General features: G+C 38.2%; 1 protein-coding gene across 1 annotated transcript; it reads right to left on the minus strand.

Annotated features, from left to right (window-relative positions):
• Window positions 1-1,876: 1,876 nt before the first annotated feature.
• On the minus strand, window positions 1,877-22,324 carry alkbh5 (alkB homolog 5, RNA demethylase). The gene is made up of 4 exons (XM_028814431.2): window positions 20,733-22,324; window positions 10,178-10,258; window positions 7,652-7,786; window positions 1,877-3,807 (listed from the first exon to the last, which is right to left on the minus strand). Exons 1-4 carry the CDS (start codon window positions 21,419-21,421, stop codon window positions 3,624-3,626), a joined length of 1,089 nt encoding a protein of 362 aa, XP_028670264.2. The 5' UTR covers window positions 21,422-22,324; the 3' UTR covers window positions 1,877-3,623.
• Between the last annotated feature and the right edge of the window lie 1,082 nt (window positions 22,325-23,406).

A 23,406-nucleotide genomic window follows, 5' to 3' on the forward strand; every position in this document is an offset into this window, starting at 1 on the left:
ATGGGAAGGGAAAAATGTAAAGAAAATGGAAGACTGCAAATGATCCTAAGCACACCAGTAAATCTGTGAAGCACTGAGGACGCAACGTCATGCCTGCCTTCTAGAACTGGCTCACTGGTCATAAATGGATGATGACAGCAGCAGGATGAATTCTCAAGAATTCATTGGTTGTCAACACTCATGCACACAGAGTCCACCCTTACAATTAAACAAAATATCAAGCCTAATGAATTTTGTCAGAACTGGCTGCATACTATTTGGAGTGAGTTGCTGGGTATGTTACAGTTTGCAAGCAGTGGTCATGGGAGCACACAAATGGATGCCTCTGACTTGCCAGCACCACGTAATTGAAGGGTACGACTGAAAATTGCTGTAGAAGTCGTCTAATGCGACAAGGCTGACCAGATATTCATAGTCCCAAAAACTGGACACAACTTATTAATCAAGTGATTAAGCATGGGGTCAACAGTTAATTGTGATGTGTATTAAAGAGACTGGGCTCGCCTTGAAGATTTGTGTGCCATGTTCGACATTGGGCATGGATGGGAGTTTTCATGCACATTTACTGGAATGACCAGCATGATAAAAATTGCCCATCTGGTTTAATTCCAGTTTTTTTAACAGGATGCATTGCTACAAAACATGACATCTGGTCACGCTACCTTTAACCAACTGTATTTTCTGTTAAATTTATTTGTCCCAATACTTCTATCTCAGCTTCAACTGGGGAACTAAAGACAAAAAAATGCTATTTATTCCAATGTTGTTTATCCATGTTAATGTGTCCATCAGATTGCTTAGTTTAGGAAGCAAAATTAAAAATAGGCAAAACGCATCGGGTAGAAAAAAAACAAAAAAACAAATAGGGGGCATAAATCAGAAAATTGGTCTTATGTGCCTATTCTGATGCCTGACGTTCTATGCTGGCAACAGAGGAGTGGTAGTGACTCTCTTGCCCCTGCTCGGAGCCATGTGAATGAAGTTTATAGCTGTGATGCTAATGACCGATAACGTTGTGTGGTGAGCAATGGACAAGTAATCAACGTGCATGTCAGGAAACTAAAGCCTCGACACAACTAGGCTAGAGTCGGTAAGCCAAGCTGATGTGGTAGTGACCACCACTGCAATTGCCCAGCGAGACGCTATAAGAGCTGTCAGTTCAATGAGCGACACCAAGAGCTGGCAGCAAAAAATAAAAAGGGGGACAACTTGATCTGAAGAGGAAAAAGCCGCAGTGAGAGAAAGGAATTGGTGCGTATCATTATAAGAAAACAAATGGACAACCCATGTATCGGATAAAAAAAACATGACTAACGTTGATTAATTAGATTTTAACCCATCTCAGACGGGGGGCGCAGCTAGTGCCATCTATGAAACATTGCTCAGAAATCAAAACTGACATTTGGTACTTCAGTCTCTTGTTCATCTTCTCACCAAGAATACATATTTCATGACTGTATCACCAAAATAATCCATATTACCTCATGGGCCCAACTTTAGATATGATAATCCCCAATAAGCTAAAGGACTCTTCGGGCAGACACACTTGGTACGCATTTGAGGGCTCAAAAGGGCCAACAGTCACTTAACACAGGGATATAAAAATATGAAGTAATGGTTCTGCACTATGAATTAAACCCAGTCACTTGTAAGTACTAGTTAATTTCTCTGAATGTTTGACTACGCTCGCTAAAAAAATTACTTAATAAACTCAAGATTCGTCTGCTTTTATTTAGTTGTTTGCAGGATGGTAAGGGGGGGAAATAATAATAATAAAAAAAAACCCAAGCAGAAAGAGTCACAAGCTGAACAGCAAGAGCAGCCGCTTTGTTGGAGCAGAACTTTCCAAATACACTGTTCAGTGTTTCTAAACAGATTGTAAGGTAAGAAAACTTGTACGCAGTTAAATTTCCAAAAGTAATTATTGCCAAAACAATTGTTACAATTCACCTAAAATATCCAACATGTTGAATATTAATCTAGCAACATACTGACAGCATTTCTTCATATAAATACTTCATCATCTCAGTCACTTGCAATCCAAGGGCTTCGGGAGACACCTTGAAAAAGGAAGAGGATCAGGGGCTTCTCCAAATGACACTGTTGTCCAAAACAAAAACAAAAAAAAAAAAGAAAAAAGCCACACACATAGATCACTTTTAAACAAATAACTAAAATTAGTTCTTTGTACATAAAATAGTTTTCATTATGTATATAATTTCATCTGAGTACATTTAAACTCATAACCTTTACAGTACTGTACATCTTTGTTACAAGCAAAAAGACTTTTTTGGGGGGATTGGGAGGTTGTCCTTATTGGCACCCAAATATGCAAGCATATATCTCAAAATAAATGCAACTTTTTTTTTTTTCCTTTAAACAAAGCATTAAAAAAGTTCCAGGTATGAAAATGTTTATAATTAAGTTTGAAACTAACAAGCATAGTAAATCAGTTGTGTGTACTCGCCCTTAACTAAGCAAGTAAAACGACTTTTCAAAATCTGCTACATGTAGAACTGGCTGAACTTCGTATTGCAGTTATGTTATTAGTAAAGACAAACAAAGAGAATCCAAACGCAGTGGCAGTTTAAATGCAGCTCATACAAGAAGTTCTTCCACAGAGCTACGCATAACCTTGACTTTTTTTTTTTTTTTTTAAACTTTGGATCTTCTAGTCACTGACAGACATATTCCATGGCACATGGTGCTAAACTGTACAAAGAAAAAATGACACTATTAATAAAAAAAAAAAAAATTAAAAAAAAAAAGTCAAAGAATCCACAAAAAGTCTTGTTTACACTGAAATACATTTCTTGTATTGGTCTTTGGATCCAAAAACAAAAATCTAGATACTGCGCATAATACACTCTGCAGCATGAATACTTGTACTAACTCATTTAATGACATGAAAAGCAGTGAAATGACACATGGGCTTTGTATCATCAACTCTCCTACAATGTATTGTGCTTGTTCACAATCAGTGGAGCATAAAGAGGGTTGCAAATGCTGAACAGCTAAACACATGTCTGAAATTGGGGGAAATACGAGGGGGGCGGCCATAACAATCATTTATTCGTTTGCTTCCTGTAAGTGCCACATACATTTTCATATAGAAAACCGTTTATTAGCACAGGAAAAGGTCTCAGTACAGAGGAGCTATTTGCAAGGGAGAACGGGAGACAAAATTGAGCAAGATGATTAATGGATTCTGCGGCTAACACAATCACGGCACTGCCTCCACCCAGTTTTTACAGGCTTATAAACCAAGCAAGCACATGCAGGTCCTCTGGTTTCACCATGATTTTGGACTTTTCAAAAATTAAGTACTTGCTTTCCTAACAAAAACAATCCAGAGGACTAGCCAAATGAATGCTTGCACCTTAAACTTCAGTATTCTTGCTCAGTATGCACTACATTTCGAAGATGTTTCATCTTCCTTTTGACTTTTTTAACTTGCATTTGAAACCCAATCCTTAGGATGGTCATCTGACAGCCTAAAATCCAAAACCTACGCTACAAATGAAGCTGTCAAAGAAAAAAAAAAAATAATAAAAAAAAAAAAGATGAAAAAAATACTGCTGCCAGAAAACTGGCTTGATTGGGGGAGCACGGGTGTCCATCATTTAATGTCGTCTCATTTTCACTTTCCTCACTGAATTTACATCATCGTCTGCGTCTTCATAGCTTTCTGAAATGTCATAGGACCTTCTCCAGTAGTTCTCGGAGCTGTAACTAGTTCTCCTTCTGTGTTCTGGCAAGATAACGGAGCGTCTATTTTCTTCTTTGTCCATTTCTAAAATTCGAGGCCTGAAAAACAAGAACATTGCATTTAAAATTATATTAAGATGTTTCATCTTTTTTTATATGAGTGTTCCGATACGATCACCAATTTCATTTTAAAAGAACAGCCCATTTCCAACAGTGATTTGTTTTATCCTTTAAAAATTTTCTTATCTTATATACATTAAGCTCTTGCATAATCAGTCATATAGAAACTTGTTTTGTACTTAGTGGTATTTTTGTAACTAAACTGCAGACTACAGGTGTTAGCAATTCATATTAATTTATTTTTAAATCAACAAAATGTATTTCCATTTATTATTGTTCAGTAACAAAAAAAATCTCCTAAAAACATACCTTTCCAAAATAATAAAACATATACACAAAATTTTCATCCAAAATGCACACACCATACAAGAACATGCTTGTTATAATTACATGCTGCAATTCTAACAAAATATTTTAAAGTGCCCAAGAGAACGGACGGGCACCCCAGACAGGATGGAGAAACATTACTTGTCCGGCTGGGAAACTATAATGGAAGGATGGCAGAGATGCAGACATTACCCGGCTGGGACGGTCTATAATTCCCATCCTGGCTGGGACACCAGAAGGACTAATGGACTGAGGAAATACAAAGCTGGGAGCAGTTCATCCCCCACAATAAACAGAAGGCAGTGTTCCTTGCCAATGGTCCCAGTTTGTACACTCGCGGGGATGCATGGGAATTGGAGTCCAGAAGGACAGCCCTATAGGGGTCCTTGAAGAATGATAAAGGGTGCGGCCAGTGAAGGTTATCCCCGTTTTCCAGATGACCAGGAAGTGCTTCCAACAAGCCACAATGTGCCACCAGAAGTACTCCCAGGTCCAGCTTAAAAGAAGCCTACCACCACACCTAAATGAGTCCGAGGGCAAAACTCACTGGAGGAGAAAAGGAAAGGAAGAAAGAGAAAAAGAGTGCATTGGCTGTCTTAACTGTCTATTAAGAGCTGTGTGGAGTAAAAACTCCGGGTTTATTGAACCCGGAGATGTGTTTGGGGTTTGGTGGCACCCACTACTGTTTACAATACTTATATATATATATATATATATATACAGTGGTGTGAAAAACTATTTGCCCCCTTCCTGATTTCTTATTCTTTTGCATGTTTGTCACACAAAATGTTTCTGATCATCAAACACATTTAACCATTAGTCAAATATAAACACAAGTAAACACAAAATGCAGTTTTTAAATGATGGTGTTTATTATTTAGGGAGAAAAAAAAATCCAAACTTACATGGCCCTGTGTGAAAAAGTAATTGCCCCCTTGTTAAAAAAATAACCTAACTGTGGTGTATCACACCTGAGTTCAATTTCCGTAGCCACCCCCAGGCCTGATTACTGCCACACCTGTTTCAATCAAGAAATCACTTAAATAGGAGCTGCCTGACACAGAGAAGTAGACCAAAAGCACCTCAAAAGCTAGACATCATGCCAAGATCCAAAGAAATTCAGGAACAAATGAGAACAGAAGTAATTGAGATCTATCAGTCTGGTAAAGGTTATAAAGCCATTTCTAAAGCTTTGGGACTCCAGCGAACCACAGTGAGAGCCATTATCCACAAATGGCAAAAACATGGAACAGTGGTGAACCTTCCCAGGAGTGGCCGGCCGACCAAAATTACCCCAAGAGCGCAGAGACGACTCATCCGAGAGGTCACAAAAGACCCCAAGACAACGTCTAAAGAACTGCAGGCCTCACTTGCCTCAATTAAGGTCAGTGTTCACGACTCCACCATAAGAAAGAGGCTGGGCAAAAACGGCCTGCATGGCAGATTTCCAAGACGCAAACCACTGTTAAGCAAAAAGAACATTAGGGCTCGTCTCAATTTTGCTAAGAAACATCTCAATGATTGCCAAGACTTTTGGGAAAATACCTTGTGGACTGACGAGTCAAAAGTTGAACTTTTTGGAAGGCAAATGTCCCGTTACATCTGGCGTAAAAGGAACACAGCATTTCAGAAAAAGAACATCATACCAACAGTAAAATATGGTGGTGGTAGTGTGATGGTCTGGGGTTGTTTTGCTGCTTCAGGACCTGGAAGGCTTGCTGTGATAGATGGAACCATGAATTCTACTGTCTACCAAAAAATCCTGAAGGAGAATGTCCGGCCATATGTTCGTCAACTCAAGCTGAAGCGATCTTGGGTGCTGCAACAGGACAATGACCCAAAACACACCAGCAAATCCACCTCTGAATGGCTGAAGAAAAACAAAATGAAGACTTTGGAGTGGCCTAGTCCAAGTCCTGACCTGAATCCAATTGAGATGCTATGGCATGACCTTAAAAAGGCGGTTCATGCTAGAAAACCCTCAAATAAAGCTGAATTACAACAATTTTGCAAAGATGAGTGGGCCAAAATTCCTCCAGAGCGCTGTAAAAGACTCATTGCAAGTTATCGCAAACGCTTGATTGCAGTTATTGCTGCTAAGGGTGGCCCAACCAGTTATTAGGTTCAGGGGGCAATTACTTTTTCACACAGGGCCATGTAGGTTTGGATTTTTTTTCTCCCTAAATAATAAACACCATCATTTAAAAACTGCATTTTGTGTTTACTTGTGTTGTATTTGACTAATGGTTAAATGTGTTTGATGATCAGAAACATTTTGTGTGACAAACATGCAAAAGAATAAGAAATCAGGAAGGGGGCAAATAGTTTTTCACACCACTGTATATCTCAAGAAGACATAAGGCTAATAACAGGCTTACACATAAAATGGACACATTTGTCTCTTAAGCTAACAAGCCCAAAATTTACTGAGTAGCGAGACACAAGAGAGTCCTAAAGTATGGTAGTAGTTTGCATAGAGGAGCACTATAACTTATTGTAATTAGTGCAAAGCATAGAAAAGCAGATTCCAAAACATTTTTTGAGGTCAGGTAATTTATTGATCACTGATCAAGTCAATTGGGGTGAAAATCGGCTGACTGAAATTGGTAGTTCAATCAAATCAGAGCATCATGATTTTATTAAAGAAAACATGAGTTCCAGTACTGAAATCTTACTTTTCAGATTAAGTGCTGTATTAAACTATTACATTGTTAACTACAAAAGGCTCTACAAAATCTTAAAGTGAATTTTTAAACAGATCCACTAGATTTCTGGTTATAGAGCAACAAAACTTGACCAAGTGTGGCTAAAGTGTACCATAGTCAAAGACCAACTAATGTGGCAAAGTGATGACACCAGAACAGAATCAACTGACTTAAATACATCACTCCATTACTTTGACCACATACAGTAAAGCTAGAACGTCTTAAGAAATGTACACAAGACGTTAAACAGTTCAGTGCGTTATTTCTGTTTTGTTAGCTAGCAGCTAGCTTGTCAGATATCCCATTCAGTTCCTTTTGTTAAAGTTTCTTCTTCAGTTACACTACATGATTTGGCAGCTTAATCCAGATTCCCATATTTATGTGTTAGGATGACTCACTGTTGTGATAACTGAAAAAAATTTCCAAGGATCAATCAATTATAGTCTTCACCTTTAAGAAGTTTGAAGACCTGGATTAAGCCCCTAAAAAACAGAGGTGTGATTCCCTTAACCTGTAGAAGTAAAACTTGGAACTTTGGTGGACGCACTACGTCATATTCAACCAGCTTTAAACCTACTTAACCCAATCCATCACAAAGTACACGCATCCACCCTTACTCAGACCAAGCCAGCTTAGAGTTGCCCACTGTGGTGTGGGAAGGAAAACTGGACTATTGAAAGAAACAAACCTGCAGAAACAGGCAAAGTTTGCACTGGGATTACAACTCGAGGGCTGGGAGTGTACTGTGCAGCACCCCCACAGCACACTCAGTTTTGTAAATATGCGACTACCTGTGTGCGGCATCAGGATCGGCTTTTCGATGAGACCGCTTTGGTTTCAGTATCTGTTGTGGGTCTGACGTTGCAGCAGCAAGAGATGCATTACTTAAGGTTTTACTTTCCAAACGTGGTGCATCCTTTCTCGTCCTTAAAAAAAGAAAAAAATTGATTGAAGTTCTTTGTAATCACTAGGTACACAAAAAGTTTCAAACTTAATCGAGAGTACACAGTTTATTAATTTGTAAAAACTGTCCATACTATCATCCACACAGGACATTAATGACAAAAGATGAATGAACGAAGTACTTCTCAGTGTGTCAGATCCCACACACTAAAGCAAAAAAATTTCTTGACCCCCACCCACCCAGCAAGTCACAAAGTAGCATTTGAGGCCTGTAAATTTAAAATCTTAACTTGATCTGTGACCCTGACTCTAGCAAAGCAAGCACACGTACAGCCAAACCAGACTGTACTATCAATTGATTTTACAGTCTCATGATTACCAAACGTACAAAAGGACCTTTATAAATTGCCATCATTTAGTAACAGGTGTCTGCTCGGAGATTATATCTTGTATGTTCTTGTGGCACATTTCTGAATCAGTATCTAGCAAACACTTTCAGTTACAATGAAAAACTGAACTGAATCATTGTTGTTGCATATCTTGAGTGCTTCATCTTTGGGTAACGTACATCTAACAAAAAAATTGGACTATATACTAATAAAGAAATATTTAACTGCAAATTTTTAAATGTGAAATTAACATTAACTTATATACTGTTACTAACTATATTGGAGTTGTAAGGGTGTTCTCTACAAGATTTCAGGCACTGCTAGTTGGACATTTAGTAAGAATTTCACTGTACACTGCACACATGATAACAGCACTAAATTACTAATGCTATTATAATAATACACTGAGATAGCAATCATACTCATCACATGTGAGTGAGACTGGAGCACACAAGCACACAAGACTTCTGTTCTTTTCCAATGGCCATTACTTAGTGCTCACTTCAGGGTAAATGTAAACGATGCTGACTTTTGCTCTTTTATACCCAATAAGAAGACCATATTGAATTTCCTTTGTGGAATCCTCAGCTATTCATTTTGTTAACTGGACAGTACGCTACCATTCACTCCCCTGCCAAATGGGGGGTGGGGGAGAATCCTTCCTAGGCCCCGCTGGAATATTAATATATGTCAATTTCAATAGCCTAAAAATGAGGAAACAAAACTGCATAGCCAGTGACTTAATTTTTTGCAACTTAATATCAAATCAGTTAACAGCAAGACATATTTAAAATCATCAGTTTATTGGATGGCTGGTGAATTAGATCATAAAGGGCAGTGACTTATCAGGTAATACAGACCTTTTTTTTTTTTTTTTTTTTTTTTTTTTTTTAGTGGTGACAACACTAATTTTATATCTCTTGCACTTTTCATGTACCTTAGAACAAAATGCATTAAAGGCTATGAAATTCCAAGTCATATTTAAATATGCATCATTATTATGTAACATATACTGTTATTTCAGCAGCTTACTGCATGTCCCCTGGATGATCACCTTTAAATAGACAGAAAGAGAATACTCTCATTGCCAGTCGCCCCACTTGGTACATAAATTATTTAAGCACTTACTGCAGATCTGTTTATTGACTTGTATATTCTCACACAATAATCAAATAACGGATATCGGCAATTAAACGCTACTTAAATGTACTACGGCCATTTTGCTGTTAAATACATTTACAATATTTATATAGGCGTGTTTTTTTCTTCAGTGTCTCTGCTAGACATTTGTTAATTCTTGAGGTGTAATTATAAATATGAATTGCCATTTTAATTATGTACTATTTGTTTCTTAACAAAACATATGCTGTATAACATGCAGAAACAAATAAGCACAGTAAAAATCTTTTAAAAAAGCCTACTGTGTACTAAGCAGCAATTTCAAATTCATCTTTTATCTTTTTCTAATTGAACATGTGAGCTGTTTTACTAAACACAAGCTTGCTCACTGTCCAAACTCAGACATGGACTGTCATTTTAAATTTAAAGGACAAAATAAAAAGGTTTGAATTCATTAAAGCAGCTTTTCTTGATTACTCCAATTTCTTCAACATAAAGGCTGATAGTCCAATAGCTTCCACTCGCTGCTCTTTGTTTACACTGCAAGAAGTTAAAAAGAAAAAAAAGAAGAAATGCAGGCTCAACTACCAAAATACCTAGTGTAAAGGAGCACTACAACTAAATTACCATAAAGCTTAGAAAAGCTTAAAATATTGTTTCTTGTGATTGGACAATTGGCTGATTTAGATCGGTGGCCAATTAACTGGAGCATCCCGAGTTGCTTCCTTTAGTCTGACTACACGAAGGTACCTGAAATGTGCATTCCAACAAAAAACCAAAACTATACAGTAAATGATAAATGCAATATTTTACCACACACATAAAAGCAAAGTATTCAATTAGTGGGGCTACCAAAATAAGTTAGCCATTGAGTTGCAGGGACTGGTTAACAGAGAAACTACTCACTTTCTCAGGATAATTACTGCACGTCTTTCCTTGATATCCTGTGGCCGAATGCAGTGGGTAATTTCATCTGCTGCATAATCACTATATATTAAAAAAAAAAAAATTAGAACAGGAACAAACATGTAGAAGAAAACCATGTTCAGAAGTCATGTTTTCACAAGACAATCCCTGGTTCACAAGGACACTCAACCGGAAAGCCTTACATCACCTAATAATTTACAAACTCAAAAAGACATAAAACTCAGGATTGTTTTAAAACAAGGTAAAAGTACCATAAAATAAAAGCCACTTTATACATGTGATGGCCTTTAATTGTTTTAGCCAGATTCTCCAATTGTACACATAGTGGTGCGAGAGTAAATCTCCTGACAGAAGCCCTGCTCTGAAATTGAAACAACAAAAAAAACACACACAAAAAGAGGCACAGCACAAAAATACAACACTGTGTTGTACTTTTGAGATAAGACAAGGCTCATTTGAAAGCAAAACTTAGAATTTAAAAGCAAATTTCATTGTAAATGCATATTGACAGTTTTTCAGTAGTAGATTTAAAGTTGTCAGGAACATGAAGATGGCACCACCACAGAAATTGCTAAAATGTGAGTGACTGAAATTCAGCCAGATTCAAGACTAATTTTGTCAGCAAACAATTTTCAGATCTCATCTATTTCACATACTGTACCATCAATGAATAATCTTACTATACAAGAAATCATAAATAGATTTTCAAGCTCATGCACTGCCTTACCTTATTTGGAGCGAAAAGGTGAAATGAGAAAACATTCTGTTCTTTTTCTGGTGACATTTCTCCATCACAAATAATGTTTTGGATGAGATTGTCCCATTGTGTATGCTTTTTTGCATTATTTTGTTGGAAAATGATATAGCTCTATGACTAAAATCAAACATCAGTATATTTAACTCATTTGAATCAGATATATGGGCATCCCCCTCCAGGGCTATTTCATGTCCTTCTGCCCATTATTACTAGAAAAGGTATGGAATCCACAACCTGAATTGGATTAGGTACGTTTCAGAAGGTTATGTTTTAATAGAATTCCTTTCCAGAACTAGAATGTCTATTCGGTCTGTCATCACAGTAACCGATCATACACCTGTATAGTGAACTGTGTGGCACTGGCTCTTAAGCTTTTTCATTTCATGACCCAGTATTGACTTTTTTTGCGGTCTTTGAGACCCACAACTTCTGCTGAATGTCATCCGTGGATTGGATGTGGAGGACCCCCGTGAAGAACTGCTGTCCCAAATCAAATTTGCATAAAGTGCTCATGGCAGTCCACCAACTGTATGTGATGCTTTCTCATTAACTCTTTCAGCCCTGACATCCTATTTCCAGTACATATATATGCAGCAGTTTTTGTAAAGTACAGGTACATTTGCAGCCGTTGGAACCAAGCGTGCTACTATTAGCGCAGACTGGAAGAGACTGGCATACAGTCCGCGAAACGCGGAAATGAAACAAGTAGTATTGAAGTATTTGGCAGCTATTGTGTAATAATGATACTTTTTTTTTTTTTTCATTTTTGAGCTTCCTAGACACCCCAAAGGTAGAATATCTCACAAAATAATTTTTCCCAGAACAGAAAATCCAGGGCTGAAAGGGTTAAGTGTGATTGTAAATCATGACTGTGCGACCCAAATTCTGACATGTGATGTCTCATTGTAAAAGCCAAATTTTTAAGTTAATCTTAAATTTACCTTAGTTTTGAACTTGAATATAACAGACAACACATATAATGGAAGATTAAGTTTAACCCCTATAAGTTAAATAATGGTAGGTTAGCTCTGTGTGCCAGTAGAATAGTCCTTAGATTGAAGTAAGATGCTTAAAAAAGAAACATCAACACTTAAGACAGAGTGGTATGAAGGGCATACAGTGTTCTGACACTACATACGTTGTGTACATAGATTCAGTCAATGAGACAACAAAGAAACCTTAAGAAACACAACCTAGATACTCAATCCTAAAGCAGAATACCGTTACACTTCCCTTTGTCCCCCCCTTTTTGTATGTATTATCAACTTTTTCCCTTATTTTTGTGTGAACTGTTTGCCTTGAATTTCACTTGGACCGTGGAGTGGTTTTTTTTTTTTTTATGTATGGCGAGTCATCCTATTGCTGGATTTCTTGTCTAGCAGCTTCATTTGAACAACTGGGACACCCTCAACAAACGCAGTGACACCCATAGTTTAAGAATGTATGCTCTAGTGAATAGTGAAGTGTGATCCTGAGTAAGACATTCATCACTCAAGAGGCAGAAACATGGAAATATATGCGTTATATATTAGATTATACTGTGCTTTTAGCAACTGCCACAAATAAAATTCAAGCCTGGGTTTACTGACTTGGGGGCGCAGGTTTCAACATATGATGTTATAAGGAATGATACAACCATCTCATCTATGTGATTACTCTCAGCATGTGCATGTTCACTCAAATGTTCTCTCCAACAACAGAAAAAGAACTTAAAATCAGTACTAAGAATAAAACTTCAGACATTATTATGCCATTGTCACATGATTTACTAAATGCCAATGAAAGTCAGGATGTTTTCATTTACCAAGTCTTTTGAAACAGCACACTTTTCAGAACAGGCTTGTTATGAATATTTTTTACTTGCATTTTAGTTATTACACAAATTATTTGGTAAAAATTTCTTACGTTTCAAAAGACCCAGTAAACGACATACAAGTTCAGCACTTTGTGTTTAGGGATCAAGTATGATGTTTTAGTAGTTTGGCTTCAGAGATTTCATCAACACACTGCAAGTCGTATGACTGGAGAGAGCCGACTTATGTTAATGTCTGGACAATGTAGATGTTTTGAAATGTTAAATTTGATTTTGGGGTAAGACTAGAAGAAATTTGACAAAAACAAGAGGGTCTGGCTATCAACTAAGCTGTCCCTGTATCTCATCCAGAACTTTCTTTAAGGCCTTGAAGATTTCAGCTTCAACTACACATCCTGGTAGTTTTCTGGAGATTCCCATAACTCTCTGCAGTGCAGTTGAGACAGGTACCCCCAACCAAGAACTGGACATGCCAATTAGAAAATGGATGGTTAGACGGACAACTGACTCCAGGTTCATAATCAATCAATAAATGTTATTTTATTAAGGCTGTGTATCGTGCTGTATTAAAATAATAATAATAATATATAAGTAAAAAAAACCTCACCACTCATTCAACTAACAGCTGATTGTTGAACTCCTCATGCTCCCAAAATATGCATGAACTGCAGCTGTAATGGTGGCATTTCACCGGTCAATTTTCCTAACCCTTCAAGTCTAAACAGATGGCAAGCCTCCCACCAGCCTTCCCAAGTAGCATGAGGAAAAAATGCAAGAGCTAAACACCAAATCACAATTTCAAGTAAGCAGGCCACACCATAAAGAATGACTGGGCAGTCCGATTGCAGTTTGCTGTAGTAAAACCATCTTTTATGCAGTCAAACCTAGAAAACGCCATGCAGCAGTATGTATGTGTGTATACACATATATATGTAAATACATACACATACAAATATAAAAAAGAAACGTGTGTTAATCCGGTTAATACTTTGATGGACTCTACAATGGATTTATACGTTTCAGGCATTTCTGAATACAATCTGACCTCTGTCAAAGCGGAGTGTGTACAAAGGTAATGATCGGAGGCTGTGGACACAAAAACAAACCACTCAATCCGAGTGAAACTTGGCACGGTTATTTGTATTGCAAAATTCTAGAAGTCTACTGATTTTAGGACAGAACTACTGCAGCTGGGTTTGTTCTACAGAGTCAGATTTCTGTCTATTAGACAGAGAGAGAAAAAGGACTATAATAATAATAATAATAATAATAAAGCATTTTATTTATATGACAATGTTATGAGGTATATATATTTTTTTTGTCAGGATAATAGTCTTAGGAAATGATTTAAAAACAAACAGCTCAACCCAAATGAAATTTGGCACGTGGTATTTGCTTTATAAAATTCTAGATGTCTATTGATTTTGAGTAAAATCAGTACAGTAGACTACTATTTACTAATACAGTAACACCACAGTTAAATCCTACAAGAATGGAACTCCTTTATAGTGAAGTTGGCATAAAATGTTCACAATTACAAGTTCACGTATCTGTCAGTCAGAATGCCATGGAAGTCATCATTCAATCTCCCTAACACCTGTAGTACTATAGAATGTAAAGTTTTTATAAGTCTTTAGTTATTTCAAGTGTTCTATAATTATTTTATCATTTTAATACAGTTGACCCAGTATGTTATGAAAACAAAGAAATATCTTTAGAAATTAAAAGTGAAGAAAAGAGAATATAAGTTTGAGAAAAATGCCACATGGCAGAATCGCGGAGGCTAGCAACCCAGTCATAGCTGGTACAAAGCATGGGGGTTTGGGTGGCACAGATGGACAGACAGTGCTCATCTGTAAGCACTAAGTAGGCATTTCTGTGAAGCTAAAATCTATTTGCCTGGATGCACAGTTCCTGGTGCTTCTGCTTAAGGATCTTGGCTTGGATTGTCTGGCAGAGTTTGGGATAATGAGGCAGATGGTGCTGCCTCTGGCCCAAAGTGCACAATGTGACATGGTGGCGGTGGTATGAATGTACAGGGGTTATTATAATGGGTATCTTTATTCCTTCTATGGTACATCTACCTCCAATAACAGTTTCTTATAATAAAGTTGAGGAATGTGTATGTATCGTGTTAACTGAGGTATTACCACATATACCTGTATACTCTTTTGAGAGGATTGTTTTTTTGCATGCATGGGCAAGATATTTTTTTTAATTTATAGAAAACAAATTTATAGAAAATACTTAACTTCAGAGCACAATGCATACTGTATATACCATGTTTGTGAAGAAACAACTGATTTGGGGGGGCACTGAACTTATCCTCTAAGAATCAACATATACAGGGTGAAATGGAAAAAATATTTTTTAAATGACATTAATTAACAGTTTTACTATTATTGCAATTGATTTTTAAAGTAATTTCATGTCCTTTAATGAAGGGAGCTTACTACTTTCTGTATAAAAAGATATTACTGTCATCAATACTACACCACTTGTTGCAAAAGCACAATGATGAGACAGCAAAATAGGTCCTTACCTGCACAGAAAAAAAAATACCACAATGTGTTTCGACTTTGTAATATTTCCTAGAGAGCTTTCCTGAAAAATGACTGATCGCACAAATGGTGACAATCAACCTTGCAATGGCTCCAAGGAACATTTCACAACTCACATCCTAGAGGACTGGATGGCCACTGAGGAGAATATCAGCGACACCATGAGAATGGAAAGTGGGGAGCCCAGAGTTTGCCTCAAACCTATGCTGGCAGCCAATACAGACAGATTATCAACGAACAGGCTATGAACCAAACTTGCCAGGACACCCCCATTACGAACATGTGGTGATTGAAAATGTTTGAAAGGGCCAACTGTATACCTCCACTGCTCTTCACCTTAACTTTGCAATGCAAGCTGAAGCATTCTACAAGTAACCCCTTCTAAAGATTTGTCACTGTGGTTCAAGGAATTTGCCCTCCAAATTAAACACCTTCTTGCTAAGAAAATGTCTGGGGTGAACTTTGTAAACAAATCAACACTCAAAAAAAAAAAAAAAAAACCCCAAAGATCTGAGTGTTCAGCTCACTGGAAGACCCAACATTTGCTTGAGCACAAATTTAGATGTTTGTGGCATTGAGCATACAAACATTGTTCTTTTTAACACAGTGTTCTTTTCGTCTTAGCCTTCAAAAAATAACTGTACAATGTCAACTACTACGCTTAGAACAAGACTGACGCATACAACAGTAAAGACAAAATGCTTAAAAACACCAAAGCACCATCAACTCTATTTTTAAACCATAGCTAATATCAAATGTGTGCTGATGAGGTGATAAGACATACTTTAACACTAAACTGAGCCAAACAACGAAGGAATCTGCTTTTTCAAACACTGCAGTTGATGTTTATTCCACGTCTATTTTCCTATTTGCAAAACACAGGGATCTATCTACTCTCTTCAAATCTTCTTGATACAAGATTTCTGCACACAAGGGCCAACCTATCTTCCCCAACTGACTTCACTAACTACACGCAACTAACTAAAAATTCACAGCAACACAAAAGCAGCCAAGCAGACAATCTGTTATGTGCAAAGGAGTCCGACAGGTGCCTCCTAAAAACAAATCTGCTGACAAGTCAAGTCAAGGCTTTTCACTCCCATCAGCCTCAAGGTTTTTAATGATGAGCAGCCTTGAAGGGTATCTGGGTTTGCAGGTACCTCAATGACATATTCATCAGTCTTGACGCCTGTATGAGTTGAACATTCACAAGAGTCACGATTTTTGAGCTATGGCTACTATGATACAACAGTTAGTAATTGTTTTCCTTTAACAAAAAAGAATGAAAAGAAGGTCAAGAGTAGTGTTTTGTCCAGGGTAAGTGCCACTGGCTGCAAGTATCAGTGTTGTTCACAAATGAAACAAGCAGAACCCATTCATATAAAACACACACACAAAGAGCCATCTATTTGCAGGGCTCCTCTGTTCTCATATCCAAATTAGGATGCATCTCTTCCAAGTTTCTTTCAAAAACTGCTGCTTTGCACTTTTTGCCCAAAATGCAGATACAGTACAGAATATTTTTTTTCTTCATTGTCCTAAACCCAACTATCAAAACATTTTTCAGATTAATAACATAAACTTATTTTATCCGACAGGCATCCAGGTAGGGCTCAAAAGTGACAAGGATGTGTGTTCAAATCATACCTTTGGCCACTTCACTTTGTTGGCAGTAACAGAGGCCTCCTGGCTAAGGCTTTCACCGTACTCCCAAAGCTGGCCCACTTTATCACCATGAACAAAAACCCTTAATAATAATAATAATAATAATACTACATTTTATTTGGAGCGCCTTTCAAAAAACTCAAGGTCACTGTACAATCAGGTTAAAAAATAAACATTCAATGACTAGAAAATTTAAAATCCAAATAAACATCAGATAAAAGACCAATAACAATTACAGTGAATAAGCAATTTTGAACAGATAAGTTTTAAGATTAGCCTGAAATTGGTGAAGGGTAGTCATATTACTAAGATAAGCAGGTAATGAGTTCCATAAGGAAGGTGCCGATCTAGATAGATAGATAGATAGATACTTTATTAATCCCAATGGGAAATTCACATTCTTCAGCAGCAGCATACAATAAATAAATAATAAATAAATAAATAATATTAAAGAATGATAATAATAATAATAATAATAATAATACGATCTGCTAAATGCGCGATATCCCATCGTAACAAGACGTGCTGGTGGATTATTTAAGTTGATGGAAGAAGAGGATCTGAGCATACAAGAGGGTTTAATGACTTGTAGGAGCTGTGAGAGATATGTGGGGGCAAGATTATGAATGGCCTTATATGTAAGGACTAAAATTTTGTATTTTACCCTAAACTTTATTGGCAGCCAATGAAGCTGCTGAATAACGGGTGTAATGTGATCAGAATAACCTTAACCTACCAGGCCTTCGTGTTAAGAAATATGAATATCATTATCCTACCATGAGTAAGTAAAACAACTTGGGATGGTGTTCTACAATACAAAGATGGCTTATAAAAAATATACACCCTCTCTAAATTTGTGGATCAGCATCTGTTAAGTGCTTGGAGACGGAGTTCACCTTTAAATGTACTAAACAGAACAAATCTCTGGCAATTTTTAAACTTGTCGGCGTTCACACTTTCTATCTGCTTTTTCATTAGATTATGTTTCCTGTTTAATTTAACAAAGTCGGTTTGTTCCCTATACAATCCTACATCCTTTGACCAATCTCAACCAAACTTTGTATATTTGCTCTCTAGGCTAGGACCATATAGATGAAGCAGACTACTTTGGAACCCAAAATTTTGACACTGGGGAATCCTGTTGATTCGAGTACCCCCAATGTGCTGCAATTTGCACACTAGTGCCACCTGCTGTCTCTGAACAAGAACAAATAAAACATCTGAACAGACAATGTCAGGCTGACTGACTAAATGACCAGAGCTTAAAATTACGTACCGGGCAATTCCGTGTATGGTTTTTATCTACTGTAATATAAAAAGGAATAAGTATCAGGTGCTTTTGTAGGACAGTGTTGGGTGAGGCTCAATCAAGAGTGGAAGTGCCGTGCAACACAAAGGAGAATCAAAGGGCTGATGATATAAATAAAGTTAAGTCAGTCTTGGCATCACTCAAGAACAGCTCGACCAGTTTACAAGAAATTTGGTATGTATATTTGTCTACATCCCCTTCATAGTTCTGACTATTTTTTCCAGCCCTGTGTCAGTTGACGGGGGTTCGGGTGGGGGGGGGGGGTTTAGTGACAACTTTCTTGAGAAATCTTCTTAAAATAGTGCTGAATCAAGGATTTCTCGAAACAGATTATCATGAAGGTTTACAGATAAATTAAATTAAAGGAAGACCCACTTAAACAGCAGTGTACGCCTCGGCACTGCCCTGGTGGCCAACTTTCAGACTTTAACAGTTAAATATTCTCATTGAAGGTAGACCATGGCAGATCCAGCCATTCACATTATGCAGAATAACCGCAGTATATATTATTGCTTCTATATCATTATTTCAAATTAAAATTTCAAATAAGATGCCTTCCAAAAAGAGAGCTAATTTAAATCCAAGATCTGCCAGTAGGAGAAAAAAATCATCTGATGTAAGATTCTGAAAGGTAAAAACAGCAAAACAGCCATTTGAGATGGTACATTGAAGGTTCTAGATCGTCACAGCTACACAACTGTGGCCAAAATACTGACAGGTGATGTAACAGGTTAAATCTTTTTTTTTATCCCAAGTATACCTCTGATTCCCAACAATTTTACATTCTGGAATTTCCTGTTTGTGTCTGCTTTGCAATTATTGAAAGCAAATAAGGTCAGAAGCTGAAAATTGCAAGCTTTGATTTAAGAACAGATTGCTCCTCTCATGTGCAGCTTTATGGTGCTTGCTTATGAGTGATGTTAAACGGGTCTTTACGAACAGACACTCCATGACAAAAACAACAAACAAAACAATAAACAACAAAATCTGGTGCTTATAAAGAAGCAATTGCTTGACATTGAGCATTTATTCACCTCAGATGACTTTTTATATACAACAGTGTATTTATTATTGCAGGTTCATTGTAAAATTTCCACAAATACGTTATTGATAGGGCACCACGGTGGTGCAGTGGTAGCGCTACTGCCTCGCAGTTAGGAGACCTGGGTTCGCTTCCCGGGTCCTACCTGCATGGAGTTTGCATGTTCTCCCCGTGTCTGCGTGGGTTTCCTCCCATAGTCCACAGACATGCAGGTTAGGTGCACTGGCGATCCTAAATTGTTCCTAGTGTGTCCCCTGTGGTGGGCTGGCACCCTGCCCGGGATTTGTTCCTGCCTCGTGCCCTGTGTTGGCTGGGACTGGCTCTAGTGGACCCCCCGTGACCCTGTGTTAGGATATTGTGGGTTGGAAAATGACTGACTGACGTTATTGATATGCATTATAAGCTAGAATAAGTATTTAAAAAGCAAAATCAAATGCTAATTATTCTTCTACAGTTTTGAAGTAGTAATCTGCCCTTCATCAATGGGGAACTAGACTAGTAATTTAATAAACACAAGAAAAAGTATGAAGTAGCATGAGCTGCTCTAGTTTGGGGTGTTCATAAGAAATAAAATGTATTTCTACTTCTGTAGTAAAATCATCATAAACAAGAACTGTTGCATCAAATATTTAAATGTGTTTTAATTGAAACATTTAACATCCAAATATTCTTGATTGTAATAGAAATTTGTCATTTTTTCCATGCTGATAGCAGTCCATGGAATACCAGATCCACAGTAAAGGATCAAAAACAACATTACATTCATAATCACAAACCCTGAAATCGTCTACAATGACACCCCACATGCTTATGCTTGACATTTGTCATTTTTAACCTTCTGAGAGTGCCACTTAGAGGGCCAGGACCACCAATAAAGAATCAAATATCAAAAAAACCTGATTATGTTTGTGACCATCAATCTTGAAATAGCATAAAGAGACACACAAATGTCTGGAATAACATATCAAACAGTATGTCTTATGTCAGTTTTCTCATACCTGTGAGTTAGGTGGCACTGTAGGGGAAAAAAAAGTAATTTCAAAGTAAAGTAATTCTGAGAAACACAATACAGGTCGGTCCACAGCATCAGGGCATGCTACACTTCTGTACACAAGGTGACTTGATGCCTAAAGATATACCCAAGGGTCCCAATCCCGTCTCAACCAATATCTCACTATGTGACCCACAGGAGGTCAATTACTCAGAGGTCTTCACTAGCAGAAATTTGTAAAACAACAGATGTTGATAATCATTTGCCAAGTGTACATGTAAAATGGAAAGCTTTGAACATTTTCACAAGTTACAACTTCAGAAATCGTCTAAAATACACTTTTAAAATACCAGGAGCACAACTGCAGGGTTTTATTTAGTGCACAAAAAGACCCACCTGAGCATAGTGACGCTGCCCCGTCTCACCGGAAGGAAGAACACCGGCTCCGACACTCGGATAGGCTTGAATTGAAATTTGCAGCCAAAACAGAGGGCAGAGTCACTGAAGAAGGACCCCGACACAATGGGCCTTTCGAAGATGTGAATGGGGTCGACATGGGACACGATGCAGCCTCCTGGCTGGTAGTCGTTGATCACGGCGCTGTTGACGAAACCTTTAGGGATAACCCGATGGTCGACCAATTTGTTGATAACCAGCTCATGAACCCAGTCGGGGATTTCGTCCACCTCCCCTTTCGAGTAGAGCCTCTCCTGGCCGGGGCCTCTCTTCTCCAGTTGCGACCCGTATGTGTAACCCTCGCCAAAAAAGTATTTGTTCCTGAGAGGTGCCCTGTCCACGGTATGCTGCCGGTACAAACCCTTTTCAGCTTTGGACACGACCTCATCAATTTTGGCCTCGATGACCGCGCACTCCTCCACGCTGAAGATTTTCACCTGCTTGATGCCACTTTTCACCTTGCTTGCCTCGATCTCTCGATAGTCTTCGTAGTCGCTGTAGTCCTCCTCGGAATCGTGATACTTGCGTTTGCGGTCGGTGGCGTGTTCGGTCACTTTCCTCGCGTTATCCCTCTGCGGGATCATGGACTTTAATTTTTCCCTCAGGTCAGTGTAGCCGCTCGCTGCCATTTTTTATACGAGATGTAAATGACCTAATCCTGCGGGTAGACTTCCCATATTTTAACGGAATCCCCCGTTTTGTTCGGCCTCTCAACTCTACTTACACCGGACTTAACAAGGGGACCATCTCCTCTTGTAACTACAAGCCAGGGCTGCGCTCACCTTTCACCCAACCCCGAGGAAAGGGCTCTTGAATCGGCTTCGGACAAATGAGGTGCGACAAACCGCACACGTTGGCAACGATTTCAATCCGTTGATCTCTCCTTAAGAAACTATTAGGGATCCTTCCACATGGGTGACTAAAGTTCGCCGGAAAGAACAGACCCTATCAAACTGTTCCGATTAAGCTGATACGTAGTCGCTCGGCGAAATTCGCTCCAACAAGTTGTGTTCGGTCCCAACTACAGCCTGCTAGAAAAGTATACAGTTAAACCCATTTCTCTGGACTTTTTCACTCAAACGGCTGATCTCGACGCAAACAATATCTTACTATTTCAAACAAACTGCATGTTATAAGTAGACTCTACGTATTTTACACTGTCTTCTCGTAAGCATTTTTATAAAAACACGAAAAACTATCGCGCAACCCAACTTGCCGAACACGCATGCTCGCCATTCCGCGCGTGCTCCGTATGATGCAGATTTACGTGTGATGCCAGTCCATGGCAACTGCTGAAAACTACGGACTTACAGTACGGAAAAAAGGAATTTTTTTAAAAGTCACCGATCGTATTTGTCAGCTCTTCACTGCACCTTAATATTCTTTACAATGGGGGTGAGGTATGGAAGGGTTAGGGGAGCTACGGTTATGGAATTTGAAACGCCATCCTACTCACGAAACCCCAGGACCAGCCCCCAGTCGACAGCTTTTCATTAAAGGCGAACCCCGGCAGCCCCCACCGGCCGCCGAGACAGCTTAGCATGACAATTGGTGATCCCGCCCTACAAACTTGATGATTGGCTATCACTTGCACATCTCCCGCCAATTTCCTTGCAAGTGGCAAAATGATTGGCTAGAATGCCGTCGAAGTCAGGCGTGCGAAACATATAATTAGCATAGTGTGGTTGCAGTACATACACTAGCGGGGCCTTCCCTAGCAAGGCTGGCCTTTGAACTGCCTTTGCTTAAAAATACTTGACAGCTAAAGGTAAATTGACAAACACATTTCATAGGTAAAGTTAACAAATGTGTTATCAGTTGCGTCGGAAGTTAAAATTAATTAAACATCAACATCACCATTTAGGCCAGCCCTGGTTCCTAATACGTGACAGGAGCGGCGTGCCACAGGGCTGCCTAGTCAAACCGGGGAAAGGTAAATAAGCCGACAGCTTGGTCACGTGCTTTAGCGTGGCTGTTGAATTAATGTTTGACAGATCTATAAGACGGGAAATACTGTATACCTCGCCGAAACTAACCACGTGTGTTAAAGGCTTTGCACGTTTGCATCGGTAATTTCTTGTACGGTAAGAAAAGTAAAAAACAGTGGTACATCATCACAATGTGGAGTTTACACTAAATAACTTTCGTTTGTTTTTTCTTTCAAGCCTTTACTGTTGAAATAAATAATACAGATACAGCAATCGAGAACAAACGACAAATAGATCAATCGCCATAGGCACAATTAAAGATATTGCAGAAAAACAAAATGCTATAGTTTTTAAAGCTTTACAGGTTTTGAAAGTAAATTGTTCTAACATTTTTTCTAACCTATGCAATACAAACTATAATAATGGCACACATATACAAAATGAAAATAAAATACCTAGAAGCTTCAGGCAGAGTATGAAATATAAAAAGTACAAATTTAAAAGCGGGGCGGGTGGGGGGTTGTAGAAGTAAATCAACAAAAGAGCAATCGACTTGATATTTTCGTCTTTATGAAGTGCAGGGATAAGCAGAATTGACACAGTTCCTTATGAAAGACAATATCAGCGGTTTAACTTTAATAAAGCTAGTTATACGTATAATAATAGTAAAGTAATGATTGCTAGGG

The sequence above is a fragment of the Erpetoichthys calabaricus genome, chromosome 11, assembly GCF_900747795.2.
Source record: "Erpetoichthys calabaricus chromosome 11, fErpCal1.3, whole genome shotgun sequence".
NCBI classification, from domain to species: domain Eukaryota; kingdom Metazoa; phylum Chordata; class Cladistia; order Polypteriformes; family Polypteridae; genus Erpetoichthys; species Erpetoichthys calabaricus.